The sequence below is a fragment of the Ictidomys tridecemlineatus genome (assembly GCF_052094955.1).
Source record: "Ictidomys tridecemlineatus isolate mIctTri1 chromosome 1 unlocalized genomic scaffold, mIctTri1.hap1 SUPER_1_unloc_4, whole genome shotgun sequence".
NCBI classification, from domain to species: domain Eukaryota; kingdom Metazoa; phylum Chordata; class Mammalia; order Rodentia; family Sciuridae; genus Ictidomys; species Ictidomys tridecemlineatus.
This window is the reverse complement of record NW_027520945.1, coordinates 255,671-277,287: the sequence shown is the minus strand read 5'-3', so window position 1 is coordinate 277,287 and position 21,617 is coordinate 255,671. Positions and strand designations below refer to the sequence as shown.

Below are 21,617 nucleotides of genomic sequence, written 5' to 3'. Positions count from 1 at the left end.
TCACAAGTTATGTTTTTTATTTTAAAAATAAATATTTTACAATGTTAAGCACATTGTATAATAATCATTACATTTTCTAAAATCAAACACATTTTTACATTAACAAATTACAAATTTTTGTTCATCTAATCAAAACATACAGAATTTTAAAAAATGGGGAAAAATAAGTAATGTTGTTTAATAAAATACTTACTGGATCAACATTCATTAGAATTCCAGCCTCCTTGTTTAGGACAAAGACAAGAAAAAACTTTGAAAGTATGTTGATGCATGTAAAATTTAACAAGACATATGCATGTGTATTCCTAATTTGAAATTTAACAAAACAAATTAAAAAATAGATTTTTTATTTCTCAAATGAAACTTAATAATTATAGGACATATGCATGGAAAATAAGGAGGCTGGTGGCATCTTAACATCACCTTTGAAGGAAAAATACTGATCCTTGTATATATCAAGGTTTAATGTATAGATAATGACTTTACTCTCATATTTGTCAGGGTGTTTATTATAAATGTTTAATTGTTCTATAAGGAATATATTTTGTACAAAATATTTTCAATGTTCACTACTGGTATGAGTTTTCAGATGTTCAATGAATTTAAAATTTGATTAAGTTTTGGAAATAGTATTTAACTTTTTAGAGTTTCTGGGGACAATGAATTCTCCACCAATCAGTAGTGTTTAAGAAACATGTGGCAATGAAATGTTTTATCCCCCATTTGTTTTCTATCTTACCAGTATGTATCAACAGGTGCTGAGTATTGATGAATACATTTTGGAGGCATTGTCACGTTGTCAATTTTCACATTTCAAAACTTCCTCTCTGCTATGATCATTGTGGTGGATTAAATTTTTACCCTTTCTTAGAGGAATGGTTCAATGGTCTCATTTATAAAGCTTCTCTCCAGAATATTTTCTCTGATGTCTAATAGTGTACGATATATAATTTAAAATATTTCTACATTCTCTATATTATATGTCTTCTTTTCAGAATAAAAAGTCTACTGGTAAAAAAGAACTGATTTTTAATTAAAAGCTTTGATACATTGTTTTCATTTGTAGGGGTCCCTTCCTGTATAAATTCTGTTGTTAATGAGGTTTAGTTTTTCTTTAAAAGTATTAGCACTTTATTTACATTTCATATTCACCAGGGTGTCTTCTGCAGTGGTGAATAAAGTTTTATTTTTTATTAAAAGTTTTGCCACTTTATTCACATTTTTAAGACTATTCTCCAATGTGAGTTCTTCTATGGTGAGTAATGCCTGTTTTATTCTAAAAGCTTTGCCACATTCCTTACATATGTAGGGAATTCTGTGTGGCAAATAAGGTGTTATTTTCAACTGAAAGCTTTGCCACATTCTTTGCATTGGTACGGCTTCTATCCAGTGTGAGTTCTCCTGTGGCGATTAAGGTTTGATTTCTGACTGAAAGCTTTGCCACATTCTTTACATTTGTAGGGTTTCTCTCCAGTGTGAGTTCTCTTGTGGCAAATAAGGTTTGATTTTCGACTGAAAACTTTGCCACATTCTTTACATTTGTAAGATTTCTCTCCAGTGTGAGTTCTACTGTGGCGAATAAGGTGTGATTTTCGACTGAAAGCTTTGCCACATTCTTTACATGTGTAGGGTTTCTCTCCAGTGTGAGTTCTGTTGTGGCGAATAAGGTCTATTTTGTGACTGAAAGCTTTGCCACATTCTTTACATCTGTAGGGATTCTCTCCAGTGTGAGTTATTTTGTGGCAAATAAGGTCTGCTTTTTTAATGAAAGCTTTGGCACATTCTTCACATTTGTAGGGCTTCTCTCCAGTATGAGTTATTCTGTGGCGAATAAGGTCTGATTTTTGACTGAAACCTTTGCCACATTCTTCACATTTGTAGGGCTTCTGTCCAGTGTGAGATCTGCTGTGGTAAGTAAGTCCTACTTTTCTAGTGAAAGCTTTGCCACAATCTTTACATTTGAATGGGTTGTTTCCACTGTGAGTTCTGCTGTGGTGAATGAGGTCTGTTTTTTGACTAAAAGTTTTGCCACATTCTCTACATTTGTAGAGCTTTTCTCCAGTATAAATTCTTCTTTGGTAAATAATGTTTAATTTTTGACTAAAAACTTTACCATATTCTTCACATTTGTAGGGCTTCTCTTCAATGTGAATTCTGCTTTGCTTAATAAAGATTGATTTTTCTTTATAAACTTTATCACATTCTGCCCATTGGTAGGGCATTTGTACAGTGTGGGTTACTCTGTGGTTAATAAGACAATTTATTTGACTACAAGCTTTGCCACATTGTTTATATTTGTAGGGCTTCTCTCCAGTATAAATTATCTGGTGGTGAACAAGGCCTGTTTTTTCATATGATTTCTGGTGTTCACTCTCACTTTTGGTTTTCCACATTTTCTTTTGTTGTAAATAGTCAAGATCACAACCACTGTATTTCCCATTTATCAATTTGTGAAATATATGTTTTATGCCCTTCTCTGGTGAATATTCTTGGGTATCATGTGGACTCATGGCTGAAATAAAAAAAAAATAAAAATAAACAATACCTACTAGAAAGGGATAAATATATTTTGCATACATAACATAAAATTAAGGTAGAATAAATACATCAGGAGTGTAGCAGATTAGTAAGCCCAAGTCATCAAAAATCAAAAAATATATCAGTTCAATAAAAATGCACAAACAAAATTACCTTGAGAATATTACTCAAATTTTTGTAGAGACCACAGCATCCAAGAGGAATACATCATTAAGAAGAGTTATATAATAAAGAGAAGGTAAGAATGTTACTTTTATCATCCAAAGCCTTTTGTTCTCTATAAGATAGTATTGTGTATTTAGGAAATATCTACCAGCTACCTTCACTCTCAGTAGAACAAAAGAAATGTAAAACATACAAACATTTGTGGCTTTTTCAAACAGTGTCGAAAAACTGGCTTTGGTCTACCATGACATACAGACATGAAAATAACAGTATATTTTGGGTGAATATTCAACAAGGGTAAAGAAGCTTTGGACTATTATAAAGAAAAATGAACAAAAAAAATTTACTAATAAATATACACGTTTATGTCTATAAAATTTTCCATTAAAACATTTTAAATGACTATAAAAACCTTGCATTGCCTATGGCCATAATATATGGATGAAGTAATGCATAACAATCAAGTATAATAAATTGATTTTTATATTTTTAATTTGTGAGATATGACGATTTCTTTCACTGACAAATACATCTTTGTTTATTTCCTAAATATATCATAGTATTTTGTACTATATATACAAGGTAAAATGGCTAAATAGAATGAATTAACACAATTATTATTTTAGATAATTATCAGTTTTGTTCTTACAAGGTATTGTATTTCTTCTGTTAGTATTTATGAAGAATATAATACACTCACCATGTGGTAAAACAAAAATATTGACCCTTTAATGCTCAATAAAATAAAAATATGTGACTTTGAGCATAATATCAACCGTACACAAAACACAGTACCTGGTGAGAAAAATTTTACCCATAAATTTCTGACTTCCACATGCGAATCAAATGTTCCTGCAAGTTAATCTGTGCATGCCACATTTCTCTTAATGCAAAGTCCTGCATATATTTCTTACAATACTTTAAGAGACAAAATATTTTATAATTAAATAATAATAGTATATAAGTACAATATTTTTACACATTTGGTCATTGATAGGCACATACATTGAGCCCATAGCTTTAATACTGAGAACAATATGTGCACTAAACACAAAAGCAGAGGTATCTCTTCAGTTTTCTGATTTAATTATTCATGGATACATATTTAGCACTGGCATTCTGGAACTTTAGGTCATCAAACTTTTAATTTTTCATGTGTGGTGCTTGAGATTAACCCCCAAATTCTATATCACTTAACTACGAAACAAGTCTTTTTAAATTTTTTTTGACTCATGCTGTTTCTAAATTTTTATGACTTCCCTAAATCATGAATTACTTTTGCATCACCTCCTAATTAGCAAATATTACAAGGATGCAGCACTGTTCTTGCCTATTTTTATTTATTTGAATTTTTTTATACTTTTTTCAAAAAATGAACTATATAATCTACTGTTGACTCTTTTAATGAAAAAATAATTTAGCAAATATAAACAAAGAGAAGCATGGCTTAATCCAAGTGACAAGAAAGAAAAAAAAAACATTAAAAACTGAAAATTAGGATACTGGCATTTATGAATTACTCAAAAACCACTAAATAACGATTTAAAGAAAGTTTAGAGAGTAAAATTGAGACAAAAAATATAAATATAAATAAGTACAAAATGTGTATGTGAATAATTCTTTAAGAAAAAAAAAATGAGAGGGGCATTCCAAGTGTGCAAACCTGAAATTCTACCAATATGGGAGAGGCTTATCAAGCAGGACCAAGTTTAAGACAAGTCTAAGCAACTTGTGAAATACTGTAAAAATTAAAAACCTACAGGTTATATAAAGATAAGTGGGATACACACACACACATTACACTTGAGGGGATATAAAACACACATATATATATATATATATATATATATATATATATATATTTGTAAAAAATCCAATCATGCCACAATAAAAAGCAGTGATCTAGAAACTAAATCATTATCACAATATAAAAAATAAGAAATATAAAAAATAGCATACAAAGCAGAAGTATAATGAGTTATTCACTTCAAAATATTTATGATTATTAATGCATTATTACAAAACACAATAAAAAAGAAAAAAAATTTACTAACAGAATTAAATCTAAAAAAAGAAACTTCCAAGTCAGTACCAGCAGAGAGCATGAAAAGAAACCAAGCATGATCTGCTCCCAGAGGACCTATTTGTTAAAGATGGATAATGCCTCTGCCTTTACATCTCATCATTTTGCACAATTTTTAATGAATGAGATATAGTTTTAAATTGTGAAATTTCTCATAATTGTTTTGGACAAGCTTTTGTTGACTGAATAAATTTTATCCTGATCCTTGCCTTTTTAAACAGAAACAAACAAAAGATCTAGCCTCTCTCATATTAATATACATTAAAAAATGTTTTATTTACACTTAATATGCTCAATATACAACATAAAATTAATACTCAAAATTGGTCATCTACATTGAATAGGAATTTTATTCTCAAACAGCCATTATCTATCTATCTATCTATCTATCTATCTATCTATCTATCTATCTATAGATATAGATATAGATATCATTCCAGCTTTTCAGCATGGCAAGGTACTATGCCTTTGATCACGTGGGGAAAAAATAGACTGTTAAATTATGCTAACATGTTCTTTTTGATGCATGAAATATAGCAATTATAAATGTACATCAGGGACTTGAAAAGCTGATTCATAAGATTTATTTAACCCTGGAAGAGAAAGAGTCCCTCCAAACAAGAGAATAATCATTTTCCTCAAAATAGGAGAAACATTAAAAGAGGAACCCAAGATACTATAATTCCAGATACTTGGGGGGGGGGATATAAAACCATTAATAACCTCAGCTCAAAAGGAGTTTGCTCAAATAGGTTAGAATGTACTATGGATAACTTAGTTACTGCTTTGGTTGCTAAACTCACACAAAACTCTGTTAATGCTTTGCTCTGTTTTTGTACACCACTTGTGGGAAATTCAGTACTGTCAGATTCTGGAATTCTACAACCCCTTACAATATCTTGACTAACTTGGATGAAATTGTTATGTACCTGAAAAAATGTCTCATGGTATTCATTGTTGTGTTAGCAGAATAACTGTGTCCTTACCATCCACATAGTATTTAATAGGTCACAATCCTGCACAATTAATTCATAAAAGATCTATTCCTCTTGATAAAAACTGTGATGATTCAGTGAACCTTCTCTCTAAGGCAGAATTTGATGCTCTGACATTTTCCTTAGTGGGTTTCTCTGACTAGCTCTATGGGATTAAAAAACTACAATGAAACTCACCTATGCTATCATAAAAAGTATTAGTCATGCCTCCACGGCTGTTAATATGCTTAATGAAGAACAAAAACAACATTGTCAAGCATACTTAAAATTCATGATTGTAGTTGATTGTCTGGTATTGTTATATTATAATGGATATCAGAAGTTTAATAACGTGTTCCTTCAATTTAAGTGATAATAGTAATTTTATTTCAAAACAGTTAGATTACCTTAAAGATATCATTAATAAGGTACAACAAGATGATTGATGATTGACTTGTTGGATTGGTTAACTTCATGTTTACTCAAATTCATCTGCGTCAAAAAAGAATCATAGGTGGATGTTTAATGATGTTGGCACTTGCTGTTGCCCTATATTTTGCCCCCACCAGAATTAAGAAGATAAGTAATATTATTTATTCAAAAGGCTTTTTAAAAAAGAGGGGGGTCTTGACGTATTCTGACCTTGGAAATAGTGTGGGGGTGATGGAAACTGTCACCCTGAGTCCCACAATTGTAATTCCCAGGACTTTCTTTCTGAAGCTATTAAGACAACTCTACAGGTGCACTATCTAGTTTCTGTGGTAATGTCCTTTGGGAGAAGAGACTCTATGTTTGTATGTTATCTTGGTTAGCTAAAACTTGGGGTTAAAATAATACTAGGTTAGAATGTAGTCATTACAACAGAAGCTATGTAATTTTGGGGTACACTATGTATAGCCATGAAGAGGAGTGGTCAGTTTTTTTTTTCCTTTTAACTGAGATTGAGTCTCTCTCTTCTCTTTGCTTCTTTACAGGTTTCCTCACAAGAAGATTTGTAACACATCATGCTGGCCCTAACAATAAAACGTAAGTTTTGATAGTTAATCTGAATAAACTGGGACATCACTAAAGAAGAAAATGGAGAAACACAAAGAATTTGAAAATGTGATAAATGTAGGGCAGTATGTGTTCAATGATTAAAATCAAAAGAAATAAACCTAAGCTTCTGAAATGTTTTTTCTGCTAAATAACTACTCTACCAACATTTTTATATTGGTTTTCTCCATTTGAACATCTCGCTGCGTCCCCTGCTCTGTGTAGGATACAAGAGTTTACATCACTAAAGTATGCTAGGAACTATTTATCTAAAGTGGAGAATGTATAACATACCAGGTAAGAGAGAGATTAAAGAGTAACATAATATATATTAAGGAGTAAAGTATCTGTTCTAAAAATGCCCTTTTTCTTTGAAACACAAATATGAAACTCATTCTTACAGAGAAGTTCCCAGAAGATACAGCAGAAGTACATTAAATAATAACTATTAATTAAAAATTTTAAAGGGACATTAAACTTACAGAGGAAGGCAAAGTTTCTATAGTTCTCTAACATCACGTCTTTATATAAGTTTTTCTGAGCAGGCTGAAGGCATTCCCATTCCTCTTCAGTAAACTCAATGGCTATATCCCTGAATGATAACAGTAACTGTAAAAAGAATAGATAATTAAATAACACATTGACCACATGAACATTTGAACAGTCTGTAAGGTAAATGAAGTTAAAATGAGAGTTAGTAGACTATCATGCATGTGGTGTTTTGGAACAAAATGATACTATTATCTACTTCTGCAGAAAAAGTGATTTAAGATCAAATATATATATATATATTTGATCTTAATATATATATATATATATATATATATATATATATATATATATATATATATTCCACATTTGTGAAAGACAATATAAAACTCAGGCATTACCACAAAAATATATATTATATGATTTTTTATATCATGATCTAAATTATGTATATTGTTCAGATGAGAAAATTATTGTAATTGAAAAAGGGAATCCTCAAATTTTAATTGTACAATCACTAATCAGAGATTTACTAAAGTGTAGAACCTTATTTGTTATTTCTCTGATAGAGCTGGATTTTTTAAATATGTAGGGAGATCTCTAGTAATTCCAATACCAATGGTATAAGAAAAATTTTGAAATGTAACAAGGTAGACAGACCATTTAATGGAAATATTTAATAGTGAATTTAAGTTCAAATATTTTATGATATTTATGCATGTTATTAATATAAAAAATAACAAAAACATTCCTGTTTGCATTTTCCATTTTATAATTTTAACAATTTTTAACATACAAAATAATATATGCATATATATATATATATAAATTTGATTGATACATATATTGTAAGATGTTTAAAATAGAATATACATATATATTTTCAAAAAATATAATTTGTTTTTTTTTTTGTTGTTGTTGTTGTTTGTTTCTTTCTAGTTCCACCTGAGAGTAGAATCAATTTTTAATGGTATTAAGTAAGCATGGGATATATCTTATCCTAATTAGATTTCTGTTCTTGTTGGTGACTAAGATGGTAGGATTTATATATATCTTTAATATTTCTATCTCCTTCCCTTTTATTTATTTATTTATTTTTATGTCTGTGCAATCTACTGTTCTTGTTTTCTTACCCTTTCCCACTTTATGAACTTTAGATTTCACATATCAGCAAAAAATTTTAAACATTCAGTTTTAAAGAAATGGTTTGTTTTACTAAGCATAACAACTCCAAATACATTCATTTACTGGAAAAATTATAAAGTTATTCTTCTTTATGGCAGATTAATAGTTTATTGTGAACATAAGCAACAATTTTTTTATCTTGTCATTATTGAATGGACCCATTCCTCATTGAATGTTTGGTTTTGTAGCTTAGCTATTGTGAATTGTGCTGCTATAAACATTAACGTGGCTAAGTCAATGTAGCATTTTGATTTTATGTCCATCGGGTATATACAGTACAGACCTTAAACTATACTACAGAGAATTGGCAACAAAAAAGACTGATAGACAAATTGTACAGAATAGATGACACAGAGACTAACCCACAAAATTACAATTATCATATATTAGATAAAGGTGCCAAAAACATGCACTGGAGAAAATATAGCCTTTTCAAATAACCCTATCTCTCACCATGCACAAAACTCAACTCAAAGTGTATCAAAAACCAATGAATCAAACCAGAGACTCTGCATCTAATAGAATAAAATGCAGGCTCTAATCTTCATTATGTAGGATTAAGCCCCAATTTCCTTTACAAGACACCTATGGCACAAAAATTAATAGAAATAATCAATAAATGGGATGAAATCAAACTAAAAGTTTATTCTCAGCAAAAGAAATAATCTGTGAGGTGAAGAGAGAGCCTACATCCTAGGAGGAATTTTTTACCCCTCACACATCAGATAGAGTACTAATCTCTAGGGTACATAAAGAACTCAAAAATCTAAGCAAATAATAATAATAACAATAACAACAACAACAACCCTGTCAACAAATGGGCCAAAGATCTTAACAGACAATTCTTAGAAGAGAATATACAATCAACGTTTTTTTCTATATATCTGATAGGTTATGCTGCTCCCTTTTCAGAACCAAGCATAGTTGTTATTCAGTTTCTAAGGAAGGAAGACATGAACCAGAAGTATTATCAATTATCCTTTATAAATTATCAAATACAATTTTCTATGTCATTTTCTAAACATAGGTGAACATGGGAAATAGAGACTTGGAGCAGAGAACATTTTTATTAGAAACACAGTGTAAACGAATGACAAAAATAAAAACATAATTATTTGCACCACTTTGAAGCACAAAAGAAATGAACCTTGGAATTCAGAAAAGAAAGATTCATACTTTTATACTAGGGAATGTAGATGACATGGATGCCTAAAGTGAAAAGGTTATTACAAGCTTTTGAAATAAATTTTATGTGAGTGGCAGATAATCGTTAACCAATTAGTATCTGCACAGTGTTTTCCAGGGGCTTTGTCAGCTGTGCACTACAGAACATACAGGTATTCATACCCTCCATGAAGAGCATTATTCATCTGTGTCCTCTAAAATTATTCCCACAGTACAGAAAAAAAAATGGGTATTTGTGTACTAAATGGCAATTCAGCAGCCCACATCAAACTACTCAGAGACAGTATGAAATTTCTTCAAAGATCATCAATGTATTGTTAGCTCCTGACACAGGGATGTCAGTCTGAGAAAATATTATTTTCTTTCCATTTTGAAGAGAGTGCATTGAAATTACATTTCAGGGACAACACAAATACTTTTTTTTTTTTCATGTTAAGAAACTCTTCAGAAACAGAGCTCCCAAGACAGATTTCTTAGAAGGGTAAATGCCTGGAGATTAAAAAAAACATCAGTGGCCCTGAGAGACTCAGTAAGGCAATAAATCTAAAAGGCTTATTAGAAACTGAAAAGCAAAAAAGTAACTACTTCTAAAAACAAATATGCTCATTAACTGCTATCTCCTCAGCATGTCATTAAGTAAACAACAAATTATGTATGAATATTTCTAGGATTGGCCAAATTTTATTCCATATGAATTTATATTAAACACCAAAATCCACATAATAGAATTCATGATTCGCTGCCTAAAATATTTATGAAAAAAAAAATTCTTTAAGGAGTGGATGTTTAGTAAATATGTCATTTAACAATTTAATTACCATATGATTTTGAGGAAATTTACTCATTTTCCTGCAGCCATAGTGTTGATACATTTTTTATTTATTTTCCTATAGTACCTTCCAAAGATAAGCCCTAGAATCCACTTTAAATAACCTACACTTACAAACACACAAGAAATCTATAATAAATGATGAGGATAAAAAAGGCAATTTTAAAAAATAATTTAAATCTTTTTCTTTTTGTTAAAATCAAACTCTAGCTGCATTTTGGATCAATTTCTCATCTTTTAAGCCAGAAATCATAAAAAATATAAATGCCAAAAATTTGAACTGCAAATTTATACATGAGTTATGTTTATTAGATTTAAAAATTCAAATTTTTTAGAAATTAAAGAAATGCAAAATAAAAACCCATTTTGGGAAAAATTAATAATATTGATGAACCTATAACAAATGAATAATAATTAACTCAAAAGGGGTTTAAATTAGTATCTCTTTGTGGAAAATATTTTGCTATTTAATATACATGATACTCCACATCACAGAGACTTAGTGAAATTAGAGCATATGTGACCATGATAACATGTAAGTACGCAATGGTACTCATCCAAACACTTTAAGTCCAAGAGCATGGCTCAATAAAATACACATCTTGGAAGAGATAAATAATAATCTGTAGGAAAAATGGTCACTAGGCTAGTCACATTTTATAACATATCCAGTTTAAAAAAGAGCATAAAGCACTATGTATAAATTTTACATAGGTGCCTTATGAAAGTAGTATTTTACATAAGTAAATTTTTAGAAACAAAAAATGTAGAACTTATAAGAAAATAAAAATTATGAGAAGCACACAAAAGACTGAATTATTCATCCCATGTATAGATGATAAAACTCATCATTATAAAGGTGATCATTTTCCCCCAAATTAATCCCCAATACATCTCACTAAAATTGCTATGTACAAATATAAATATAACACAGTGAAGTCTATTTTTATGTGTATTCTATAATGCAATAATTTAAAAAAAAACTAAATAAATATACAATAGAATAAAGTAGGAGAATAGGGAAAGGGGAACTACTGGATACTGATGGGTAGCACATTATATTTCATGTGTTATGATTATGTCAAAATAATCCTGACTATTAAATACAACAATAATGCAATAATAAAAAAAAGATTTACTTTAAATGAAATAAGTAACCAAATTATAAATTTTTAAAATTAATCTACAAAATTATATGTAACTTTAGCTAAAAACCTTTTCATTTATAAGAGCAAAAAAAAAAAGAACTTATCATGGTCTACTATTCATATATATTGAGAAATCATAATATTACAATAATCATCAAAGTATCACAATATAAATAAAATCCCCATATGAATAGAATACCTTTGTATGTAAAACCTGTATGCTTTATTGTGATAGCAAAGTCTAGATAAATCAACCATAACAAAAATAATCTCAGCAATTTAGCTATGACCTTTCTCAAAATAAATTTAAACCTACTATTAGGGCTGTTTAACAGTGACAAGTCCTTGCCTCTGCAATGCTGAAGTATAATATCAGAAAAGCATGCCAAGGCAAGTTTAGAGTGGAACATTAAAGCTTTATTAAAGGATAGTAGAAAAGACTTCTCTCCAGAGGAAAAAGGGGACCCAAGAGGAAGAATCCATGGAAGGGTGAGATCTTCTCTTTTTTATAACTAAGTTCTTCCTTCAGCTTTCCACATTCCTGTTGAATTTCTGTCCTTTGATCTGTTATCTTGCAGTGATGGAATGTACGTGGGAAGGCCCAAAGGCTGGGGGAGAGGTGGGCTGAAGCAGTAATCTGGGCAGGAAAGGCTTTTGGATTAGCATCTCCCTGTTTGCTGGTAGCTGCTTCATTAACATTTCCTTGGGATGGGTTCTGAACCTTGGGGACATTTTCAATTCCCCTTTTCCTGAACTCCATTCTAATATAATGTTCATTCTTCATTTTACTTGATATTAGACCTGATTTATCTAATAACACTAACTACCTATAATAATAATAATAATAATAATAATAATAATAATAATAATAAAAGTAACAATAAAAGAAAGTCAAAATAAAAATTAGCTGGCTCAAGAGGAAATTAGGTGCCCCCAAACAGGTGCTCCTTTCCTTCAAGAAAATGGCCTGTGGAGATTTGATTTTAATAATTATTCCACCTGTCAATCTCCAGCATCTGGTAAGACACTGGGCTGCAGGAACACACCTGACACATAGTATTTTAGGCAGACACTGAGGATGCCCTTTAAGCATAAGGAAGACAGCAAAGAGTCTCCTTCACTGACATATTACCCACCTGGTTGACCAGTAGAACTGAGGACATGGTGGCCCAGTGGAGGACTTAAGCCTGCAGAGACTGTCCAGAGTCCCAATCTGCTAGCTCCTGTTTTCACCACAGCCAGTTTTGTGGTTCAAATAAATAGTCTTTCTCCCCCAGCCTCCCTCACTAGGCCAATGCACACTCACCATTTCTTGGTTCTCCGGAGTTGGGCCTGCTTGGGATCCTCAGTTTCTGCACAGCAGAGCAACCTGTGACTCTGAAGTATGAGATTAAATTCCAGCCAAATGGCAAAAAAAAAAAAAAAAAAAAAAAGGATTTAGGAGAAAAGAAGTAACAGTGAAAGCCCACTTTCCTCCTCCCTGATAACACACAGGATTTGACAGTTCCCACAAAAATACTCTTGATTGGAAGGGGCTTCAGATCATGCACATTGAATCTGAGACCAGTGAGCCTTTTTTTTGAGTAACAGGGAATATTATTCAATCTAGACATGAAAAAGGGTTAGAATCTCAGGTTGTTGAGCCCTGCTTTTTTTTTTTTTTTTTTTTTTTTTAATCTGGGAAATATACCCCAGAGCCTCAGGCTGCTGTTAGTTTAAGGCAATTTTTTTTTTCCCCAGAAGTGAGATCCTAGCTTAGCTCAACCAACAGATTATTTTAGTTTAAAGTTACATATAAATTTATTTCAGTTTATGAATTATATATGGTTGTATATTATTCAGGAATTAATATAAAACAATGACAATCACTATCAAATTTTATTTAAATTCTTTTGATCTCTGTTCTTTTTAGGTGACAGATTGAACTTTGAACTGGAAAGAAACACTCTAAACTAAAAATGCCCAATAAAAACAACACATAAGATGCTGGGGTTTTGGCTCAGCGGTAGAGCACTCATCTTGCATGTGCAAGACCCTGGGTTCGATCCTCAGCACCACATAAAAATAAATAAGTAAAATAAAAGTATTGTTCCCAGCTACAGCTAGAAAAATACATAAAAAACATAAGATACAAGGTGAGAAACCAGCCTCTATCTCAGAGCAAAGCCTTTCCAAAGAAGGGGGCATTACCCTTGTCCTTGGAAAGACCCACAGAGCACTCCTAGGCATATACCTACCCTGCTGAGTTGTTTACCTACAAATAACAGGAGAGATCTGCTGATACAGGTGTCCCTGACTCAGTCAGGCTAGGTGGGGACCCATAGCAACCCCCTAGCAACCACCAATCAGCATGAGATATGGAAAGTACCTGGGATGCCAGATGACCCTCCCAGTAGTTTAAGGTGGTTGAAAACATGTTAGACCACATAGTTCAACAGGTACATGCCTCATGGCCTAAATAATCAGTTCAAATGAATCCCCCTTTTCTACTAACCAATCACCCTTACCCAACTTTTTCCCGCCAGTAAATGTGGTAATCATGTTTTAGACTCATTTTATGATTTTCCAGCAGGGTGTGATGATTTGCTAAGAGATGCTATGATGTATGAGGGGTCCCTGGCTTCCATACAGATTGTATAAACTACTGCAAATCCTGTGCTCAGGGCCTCTCAGCATCACCAGTTGATGTGTACATGGAGGACTGACCTAGCTCACAATGAAAAACCAGCCTCTATCTCAGAGCAAAGCCTGTCCAAGGAAGGGACATAATCTTTGTCCTTGGAAAGACCCACAGAGCACTCCTAGGCACATTCCCACCCTGCTAAGTGGTTTATCTACAAATAACAGGAGATATCTGCTGAACCAGCTTTCCCTGACTCAGTCAGGCTATGTGGTGATAGATAGAAACCCCCTAACAGCCACCAATCAACATGAGACAGGGAAATACCTGGGTTGCCAGAAGACCCTCCCAGAAGTTTATGGTGATGAGAAACCATGTAGTTCAGCATGTACACCAATCTTGCCTTAAGCCAATCAGTTCAAATGAATACCCTTTTGGTACTGACCAATCACCCTTACCGAAATTGTTCCTGACAGTGAATGCGCTAATCATGTTTTAGAGTTGTTATTTTATTTTCCCATTGTGTGTGATGATTTGCTAAGATATGCTATGATGAATGTGGAGTCCCTGCCTTCTCCAAATACTGTATAAAACTGCTGCAAACCCTGGGCTCGGGGCCTCTCAGCGTCACCAGTTGCTGTGTATGTGCACGCAGAGGACCAAGCTCGCTTGCAATAAACACCTCTTTGCTGTTTACATCGATCTTTGTTTCTGGTGGCATTTTAGGGGTCCCGAATTCGAGCATAACAACAATAAATGCATCTTTGCTGCTTACATCGATCTTGGTCTCTGTTGCTCTTTTTGGGGGTCCTAAATTTGAGGATAACAGTTTCTCCTGAAACCCATGGGAGTAGAAGACAACAATCCAGCTCTTTTGGACTGCAGTTTTATACCACAAAAAGTTGCAAAAGTGGGGTGTGTTGAGAACTTAAAAGGATTACAGGATTTCGACAAACAATACAAAGGCAAAGGGTAGATTAATGGTCTAAATGGTTCAGCACTTAGAGAATAAGTTTAGATCACAACATAAGAATTTTTGAGACACCACTAAGGTTTCAGAGAGGGTTATTATTGGTCAGGAAAAACCAGCCAAATGGAAAAAATGGAGGACTTAGGAGATAAGAAGTAACAGTAAAATCCCACTCTCCTCCTCCCTGATGACACACAGGATTGAACTGTTCCCACAAAATGCTCTTGATTGGAAGGGGCTTCCAATCATGTATATGGAATCTGAGACCAGAGAGCCATTTATGAGTCATCACTAAAGTTTCAGGGAGGGTTGTTATCAGGGAAAACAACCCTGGATTTTATAAGCATAATAAAAAGGAAGGCACAATGTTACTAGTTTAAAATTGTTCATCACTTAGGGAGTAAATTTAGAATCACAACATCAGAAATTATGAGACACCACTAAGGTTTCAGAGAGGGTTGTCATTTGGTCAGGGAAAACCAGAATTTATGAGTCATCACTAAAGTTTCAGGGAGGGTTGTTTTCTCATCAGGGAAAACCAGACATGGGTGAATTCAAGGCACTGGCAGGCAGTTCAAGCAAGTTTAGTTATCATAGTAATTTATAACGAAGCAGAAATTAACTTCATGCCTGTGTGATGAGATGACTCCCAATCTTAAGAGGAATTTAGAATGGATTTTTCACTTGTGATAGCCATAGCTTTTAAAGTATGTATTTTATACTTTAACAAGTATGAACATTAAATTATTAATATGAATTACTACTATTTTTTCTTAAAAAACAATTAAAATAGAAACTAAGATATTTGTTATTAAGTGGGTAAAAATTTTGATTAATATATTGATTATATAAACATGGAAAATTGTGACAATGATGATAAAAAGACATTTAATATAATGGCTTCAATATTATAAGTCCCTATGATTAATGTTCAGTGGGTCAGTTCTTCAATTTTTTTTTTTTTTTTATTCTTTAGGTCATTTTGAATTACAGTTTTGTAAATGTTTGCTAAGTATACAAATTTCAGATTTTGTAATTTGTAAAGTAGAAAAATGGCACATTTGAGCCCCTGTGAGGATTTTAAAACTTACAAGCCATGTGGGGCATCTTAGCACATTTTTTTTTTTCATATTTGCACACAGTACAATTCTAGAGAGAAATGAGTTGGAGATATAGTCTACTGTCCTGAGCAAAAGAGAAAATTGCCTTAGGCTATTTCTAAAGCTTTTAACTTTTCTAAATTTTCAGAATTTTTGGTAATTTGAAGAAAAAATATTTTAAAAATGAATTGTTTGAAATTATTAATTTATTTTTCCTGAATTCTTTTTCACTTTCATTCAATTTTTTTAGAAGAACAGAACAGAATTCCAAAAATGTTCCATATGAATATAAAGGTATGTTTCTAATGATCAAGATAGAAAGCAGAAGCAAAATATCATCTAGTTTGATGGGTCTGCCTCAAACTAGAGAGTTACATATCTATTTCTGCCATTCTTCACTAGGCTCCTGAGGTTGAAAAAAATCACCAGGCAACAAAGAGAAATGTCTTTTTAGTTTGGTTGTTTCTCACAAGTAATTAAAGCTAAAATACACTAGTATCACTGTAGTTTCAGAACAAAATGTATTTTTAAATAACAAAAATAATATGTATAGGTAAATATATAAATAAGTATAAAATAAAATATAATGTTAGATCGATATTTTTTGCCTGGATAATCTTCTTGTACATATTGCCCTTTAGACACAGATCTGGGAACAAAGTATCACAAATAAGACATGGATCTTACATTGCTACACAGAGTAATTTAGGCACATACTAAGAGCTTGGTATAAAACTTGGCATAGAGACATAAATAAGTAGAGAACACAATAGAAAATTATATCTAAATGCTAAGCAGCAAATTCATAGTCTATAAGTACATAAAAAGACAAGTTATAATAGTATATTTCATGAGTAAGTTGCTGCTAATATACAGAGGTAGAGATATTTATTAAGAGATGGTTTATGCATATTTTTGGTTTAAAATGGGAAAGATCAAATAATGTAGGTGATTTAAACATGAGCAATTTATATTTTTCTGTGTTCAGTACCTTTATAGCAGATACATAAATTGTAATTAATTCCAACCAGTAAAAAGGAGAAAAGGTATAAAGATTACTCTCTATGAGTAAAACTACTTAAAAATAGTACCAAAACTTCCATTCATGTCCAATGTTTATTCCTGACAAAAAAGAAAAAAAAACTGCTTTTTTTGAACCATTTCTGTAGATATGAAATTTTATAATAAATATTTTTGTGATTTTTTTGCACATTACTTGATATAGTTATGCTTCACATTTTTCTCTTCTGTGCAAAATAAAAACCTGTAAAAGACTCAAATCTCTGCTGCCTTCTCTGCAAAGATTTTGATTTCTCCCAGCACATGTTCTATCTACATATTTTACCTCCTATATTCTGAAAGAAAAAAAAATTTTTCTAACTTCTAAACTTCCTTGATATTTGAGCTATCTTTTAATTTTTAAGCTTATATCATTTCTATAATGAATACAGTGCTTTCAGTAAAGAATGGCTATTATTATGCACCTGGTTCATTTACAGGAGTTTTGTTTTGTTCTTTGGTTTTACTTACAGTGAAGTGAAAAAAAAAGGGTAATGTTGAAACAGAACACAAAGAAAAGACTACCAACTTCAATTTGAAATCAAATTAAATTAAGATTGTATTGTGTACACAAAAGCTGGTCAGAACTGTCTCTTACAAAACTCCATGCTAGAGATCACCCCCTGATCTTCAGGAAAAAGTTTTTACAGCACAAAATGTTACAAAGAGGGTGGGTATCTCGGGTGCTATACAGATAACAAGATTTTGACAAGCATAAAACAAAGGCAGATAGCAGGTTAAGGATCTAAATGTCTCAACATTTCAAGGGAGGAAATAAGTTCAACTCCACACATTAGAATTTATGAGCTGCCACTGAGATTCAGAGAGAGTTGTAATTTGGTCAGTGGGAGCCAGGATTTATGAGGCACCAGTAAGGTTTTAGAGAGAATTGTTGTCTGGTCAGGGATAGCCAGGCATTGGTGAATTCAAAGAACAGGAAGAAATTCCAAACAAGTTAAAAACATCAAAATATTGTCAGGCCAAAAAGAAATTTTAGTTTTATTACAAAAAATAAAAATAAACTTTTTATAGCTTTTTGACAAGATGTCTCCCAATCTTATACTGGAATTAGGCTGGGTTTATGATTAATACTGTTCAGAGTCAAAAGATTGGTTTAAAATCCCAGGCCTTTTAAATATTTTATATATATATATATATATATATATATAATGTCATTCAAATGTTAGTACCAATGGTGACCACATCATGTGAAAAGATTAATAAATGAAAACAATTTCCAATAAAATAGTAAATATAAAATTGTTTTTTTTTTCTCTTTAAAAGTTCTTTAGCACAGTTCATGTTACCAACATTTGTTGTATATTTTCTATCTAGTTTTAACATTAAGGCTTACATTTACTATGTTAAATTTGATTTCTTCAAATGATCAATGTCAAGATTCAATTAGATATTCCAGCAGAGGTTGGCATGAAGCACTTTTGATATGTTTAAGGCAGACTTCTATAAGACTACAGCTGCTTGTTCATGTGATTGCTTTTGTTTTCCTAAAATAAGTGAAGTTTTATATGGTAAAACAATAAAATTATCAAAAAGTAAGATACAAATTGAATTTTGAAGTGGAAATAAATGTAGCATTGTTTATCACATAAGCAAATGATTCGTGTCATGTTATAACACATAAGATATATAAATGAGTAATTTATCCTTCATTTCTCCAAAAATTACTTTGTATTTCATTAATGAAAAAAGAACAATGAGTTGTCTGTGGAACTGAGTATCAAACCCAAGCCCTCACACATGTGAAGCAAGACACATTCCCAGCCCAAAATGCTTGTGTTTGAATGATGCTGTTGGAGTAACAGTGTAGTGCCAGGACAGCCTTCCACTGTCCTCTGACCAAAATTCCTATTTAACTGCTACACACACTGATGTTTCATGGATTACATCCAGAAAAAAAGTTTACAGAAACCATATAACTTTCACCCTTTTAGAATTGCTGTATAGTATATTGTACTCTTTGAGATGCAGAAACAAATTTCAATTCAGACTTCATTAACATAGGAGCAAGAACAGTTAAACAGCATCTACTGTTCTTTGTCCATTAAGAAAGATTGCTCAGCCAGGTTGGTGACACACACCTATAATCCCAGTGGCTTGTAAACATGAAGTAGGAGGATTGCAAGGTCAAACCCAGCCTTAGCAATTTAGTGAGGCTTTAAGCAACTTAACAGAACTCTGTCTAAAAAAAAAGAAGAAAAAAAAATATTTGGGGATGTGGCTCAGTGATTGAGCACCCTGAGCTCAATTCTTGGTACAAAAAAGTCAGAAAACATAAAACAAGTATAAGCTGCAATGTATAAAATAAATTTTAATTTTCAGGTACCTCTGAAAATCCATGCTAGTCTCCAGAAAGTCATAGCAAAGAAAATAACCAAACCCTAGAGAGGCTTCTATTAGTGAGTGAAGTCCAGTGAATTGTCATAGAAACATAACATCTTGACAGGGACATCCCAAACTAAGCCTGTCTAAAAGTGAACTCTGTTTACTTCCTGCATTCTAGTCTACTCACTTGTGAACCTTGCTCTTGCACAGAAATGCTGTCACAATGGTCTACCCAGGCCACAAACTTCTGAGGCATTCTCAACCTTCCCCTTCAGATCTTAACATCTGCCCAAGCCAACTTGAATAACCAAAGAGGAATAGATGGCTCTGCTCCAGAATCCTTCCCCGCTTTTGGGAATGCTAGTGATGAGGGCACGGAGCTCCCAGCAAAGCTTTGGCCTGAGCAGGGGGCACAAAACCCAAGGGTAAGAGTGCTCTTGGGGGTTGGAGTTGTGGCTCAGTGGTAAGCAATGGCCTAGCATGTGTGAGGCACCAGGTTTGATTCTTAGCACCACATAAATATAAACAAAATAAAGTTCATCAACAAATAAAAAAAATATATAAATTTTAAAAAAAAGAGTGCTCTTGGGATTTTAAAAAGCACAGCTGGAAGGAGACCCTCTTTTTTCCCCTTTTGTGGGAGGGCCTGAGTATGGCCCCTGCTCTGTCACTTAGCCCCCAAGGACCTAAAATCCTGCTGGCTTCTGTGGCATTTCATTACTTTGAAACTTTCTTCAGAAATCCTCCTTTTAACATATGATGGTTGATTGCAGCCAAGCATTCTGACTTGCACCTTCTAAACATTTCAAATCTGTGTGTCCACATCAGGTCCTCATTGGCTCTCATCTGGACTAGTCCCAAAGCCCCACAAGTCTCCTGTCTCTAGTCCACACAAACAGCTTCAGTGGTACAGATAACAGAAGGGACCATGTTCCCCACATACAACCAAACTCATCAATGGCTCTCCATTATTAAAGAAAGATCTAAATTCCTTAACAAGACTCGCCCAAATCTCTATATACAATCTTCCCTCCAGTCAAATAGCTGTTCCTCCTTGACTCACATTTCAGCTCTGACTACCCAAAATTGCTTGGGTTTCGTCTGGACCTCAGATACACACACACACCACACTGAATTAATTAGTAAATAGGAAGTTCCCATTCTTGAAAACCTGAAGAAATGAAAGAAATGTGGCTTTCTTCTAGCTTGCTGCTAGGTATCAAAGTCATCACATTGATGTCTACAATTCATTATATCAATATTTCTAAATATTGCTGTTACAAATAACTGGTGCCAATGTACATAACACACAGAAGCAGCAAATGTGTGAAAGGAAGAATCATGGGCTATAAGAAAAGGTTCTGATCACTGATGAATCTCTGCAGACAGAGCACAAACACTGACTCCCTGAGAGGCTTTCTCACCTAGACTGTGCTCCTCTTTCTCCACTGGTGCCACTACTCTCTGCAGAAATCTGTAGCCTGGCACATGACCTCTGGTTCCTTAAGGACAGGACCATGTTCCAAGCATCCCTGGATCTCCAAGCCCAGTCAAGTCCTCAGAATACATAAGACACCTGTAAATATTTACAGAATAATGTGTGCATTCTGAGCTAAGCAGATTTTTAAAAAGTGCACTGGATATCAAGTTGGAAAACTTGGGCTTCTTTCATTAAATGTGATGAAAATATTTAAAAACAAAAACTATTTTTTTTAAAATATTTTATTTACATTTTGGTTTTTGGTGGACACAACATCTTTGTTGGTATGTGGTGCTGAGGATCAAACCCGGGCCGCACGCATGCCAGGCGAGCGCGCTACCACTTGAGCCACATCCCCAGCCCCCAAAAACTATTTTTAATATCTCTAACCCATTGTGTAGTTAACTAAATGAT

The 21,617-nt window shown here is 32.7% G+C and overlaps 1 protein-coding gene and 1 long non-coding RNA gene across 4 annotated transcripts in view; one reads left to right on the top strand and one right to left on the bottom strand.

The window, feature by feature from the left end:
• LOC120888244 (uncharacterized) overlaps positions 1 to 21,617 on the top strand; it is a 160,472-nt gene that overhangs the window by 123,972 nt on the left and 14,883 nt on the right. For both annotated transcript variants that reach the window (XR_013432239.1, XR_013432238.1), the window contains one exon: positions 6,735 to 6,786. This is a non-coding gene — a long non-coding RNA (uncharacterized LOC120888244). The remainder of the gene's footprint in view (positions 1 to 6,734; positions 6,787 to 21,617) is intronic.
• Positions 1 to 21,617, bottom strand: part of LOC101965612 (regucalcin-like) — a 237,350-nt gene that overhangs the window by 207,934 nt on the left and 7,799 nt on the right. Inside the window, exons 2-4 of one of the 2 annotated variants that reach the window (XM_040280238.2) lie at positions 12,938 to 13,008; positions 7,278 to 7,404; positions 619 to 2,512 (exon numbers count right to left, since the gene is read on the bottom strand). In XM_040280238.2, coding sequence (XP_040136172.2) covers positions 1,383 to 2,512; positions 7,278 to 7,404; positions 12,938 to 12,940 — 1,260 coding nt within the window. In that variant the 5' untranslated portion in view covers positions 12,941 to 13,008 and the 3' untranslated portion in view covers positions 619 to 1,382. Of the gene's footprint in view, positions 1 to 618; positions 2,513 to 7,277; positions 7,405 to 12,937; positions 13,009 to 21,617 lie in introns of those variants that run through there. The other variant, XM_078035590.1, reaches the window with a different exon arrangement.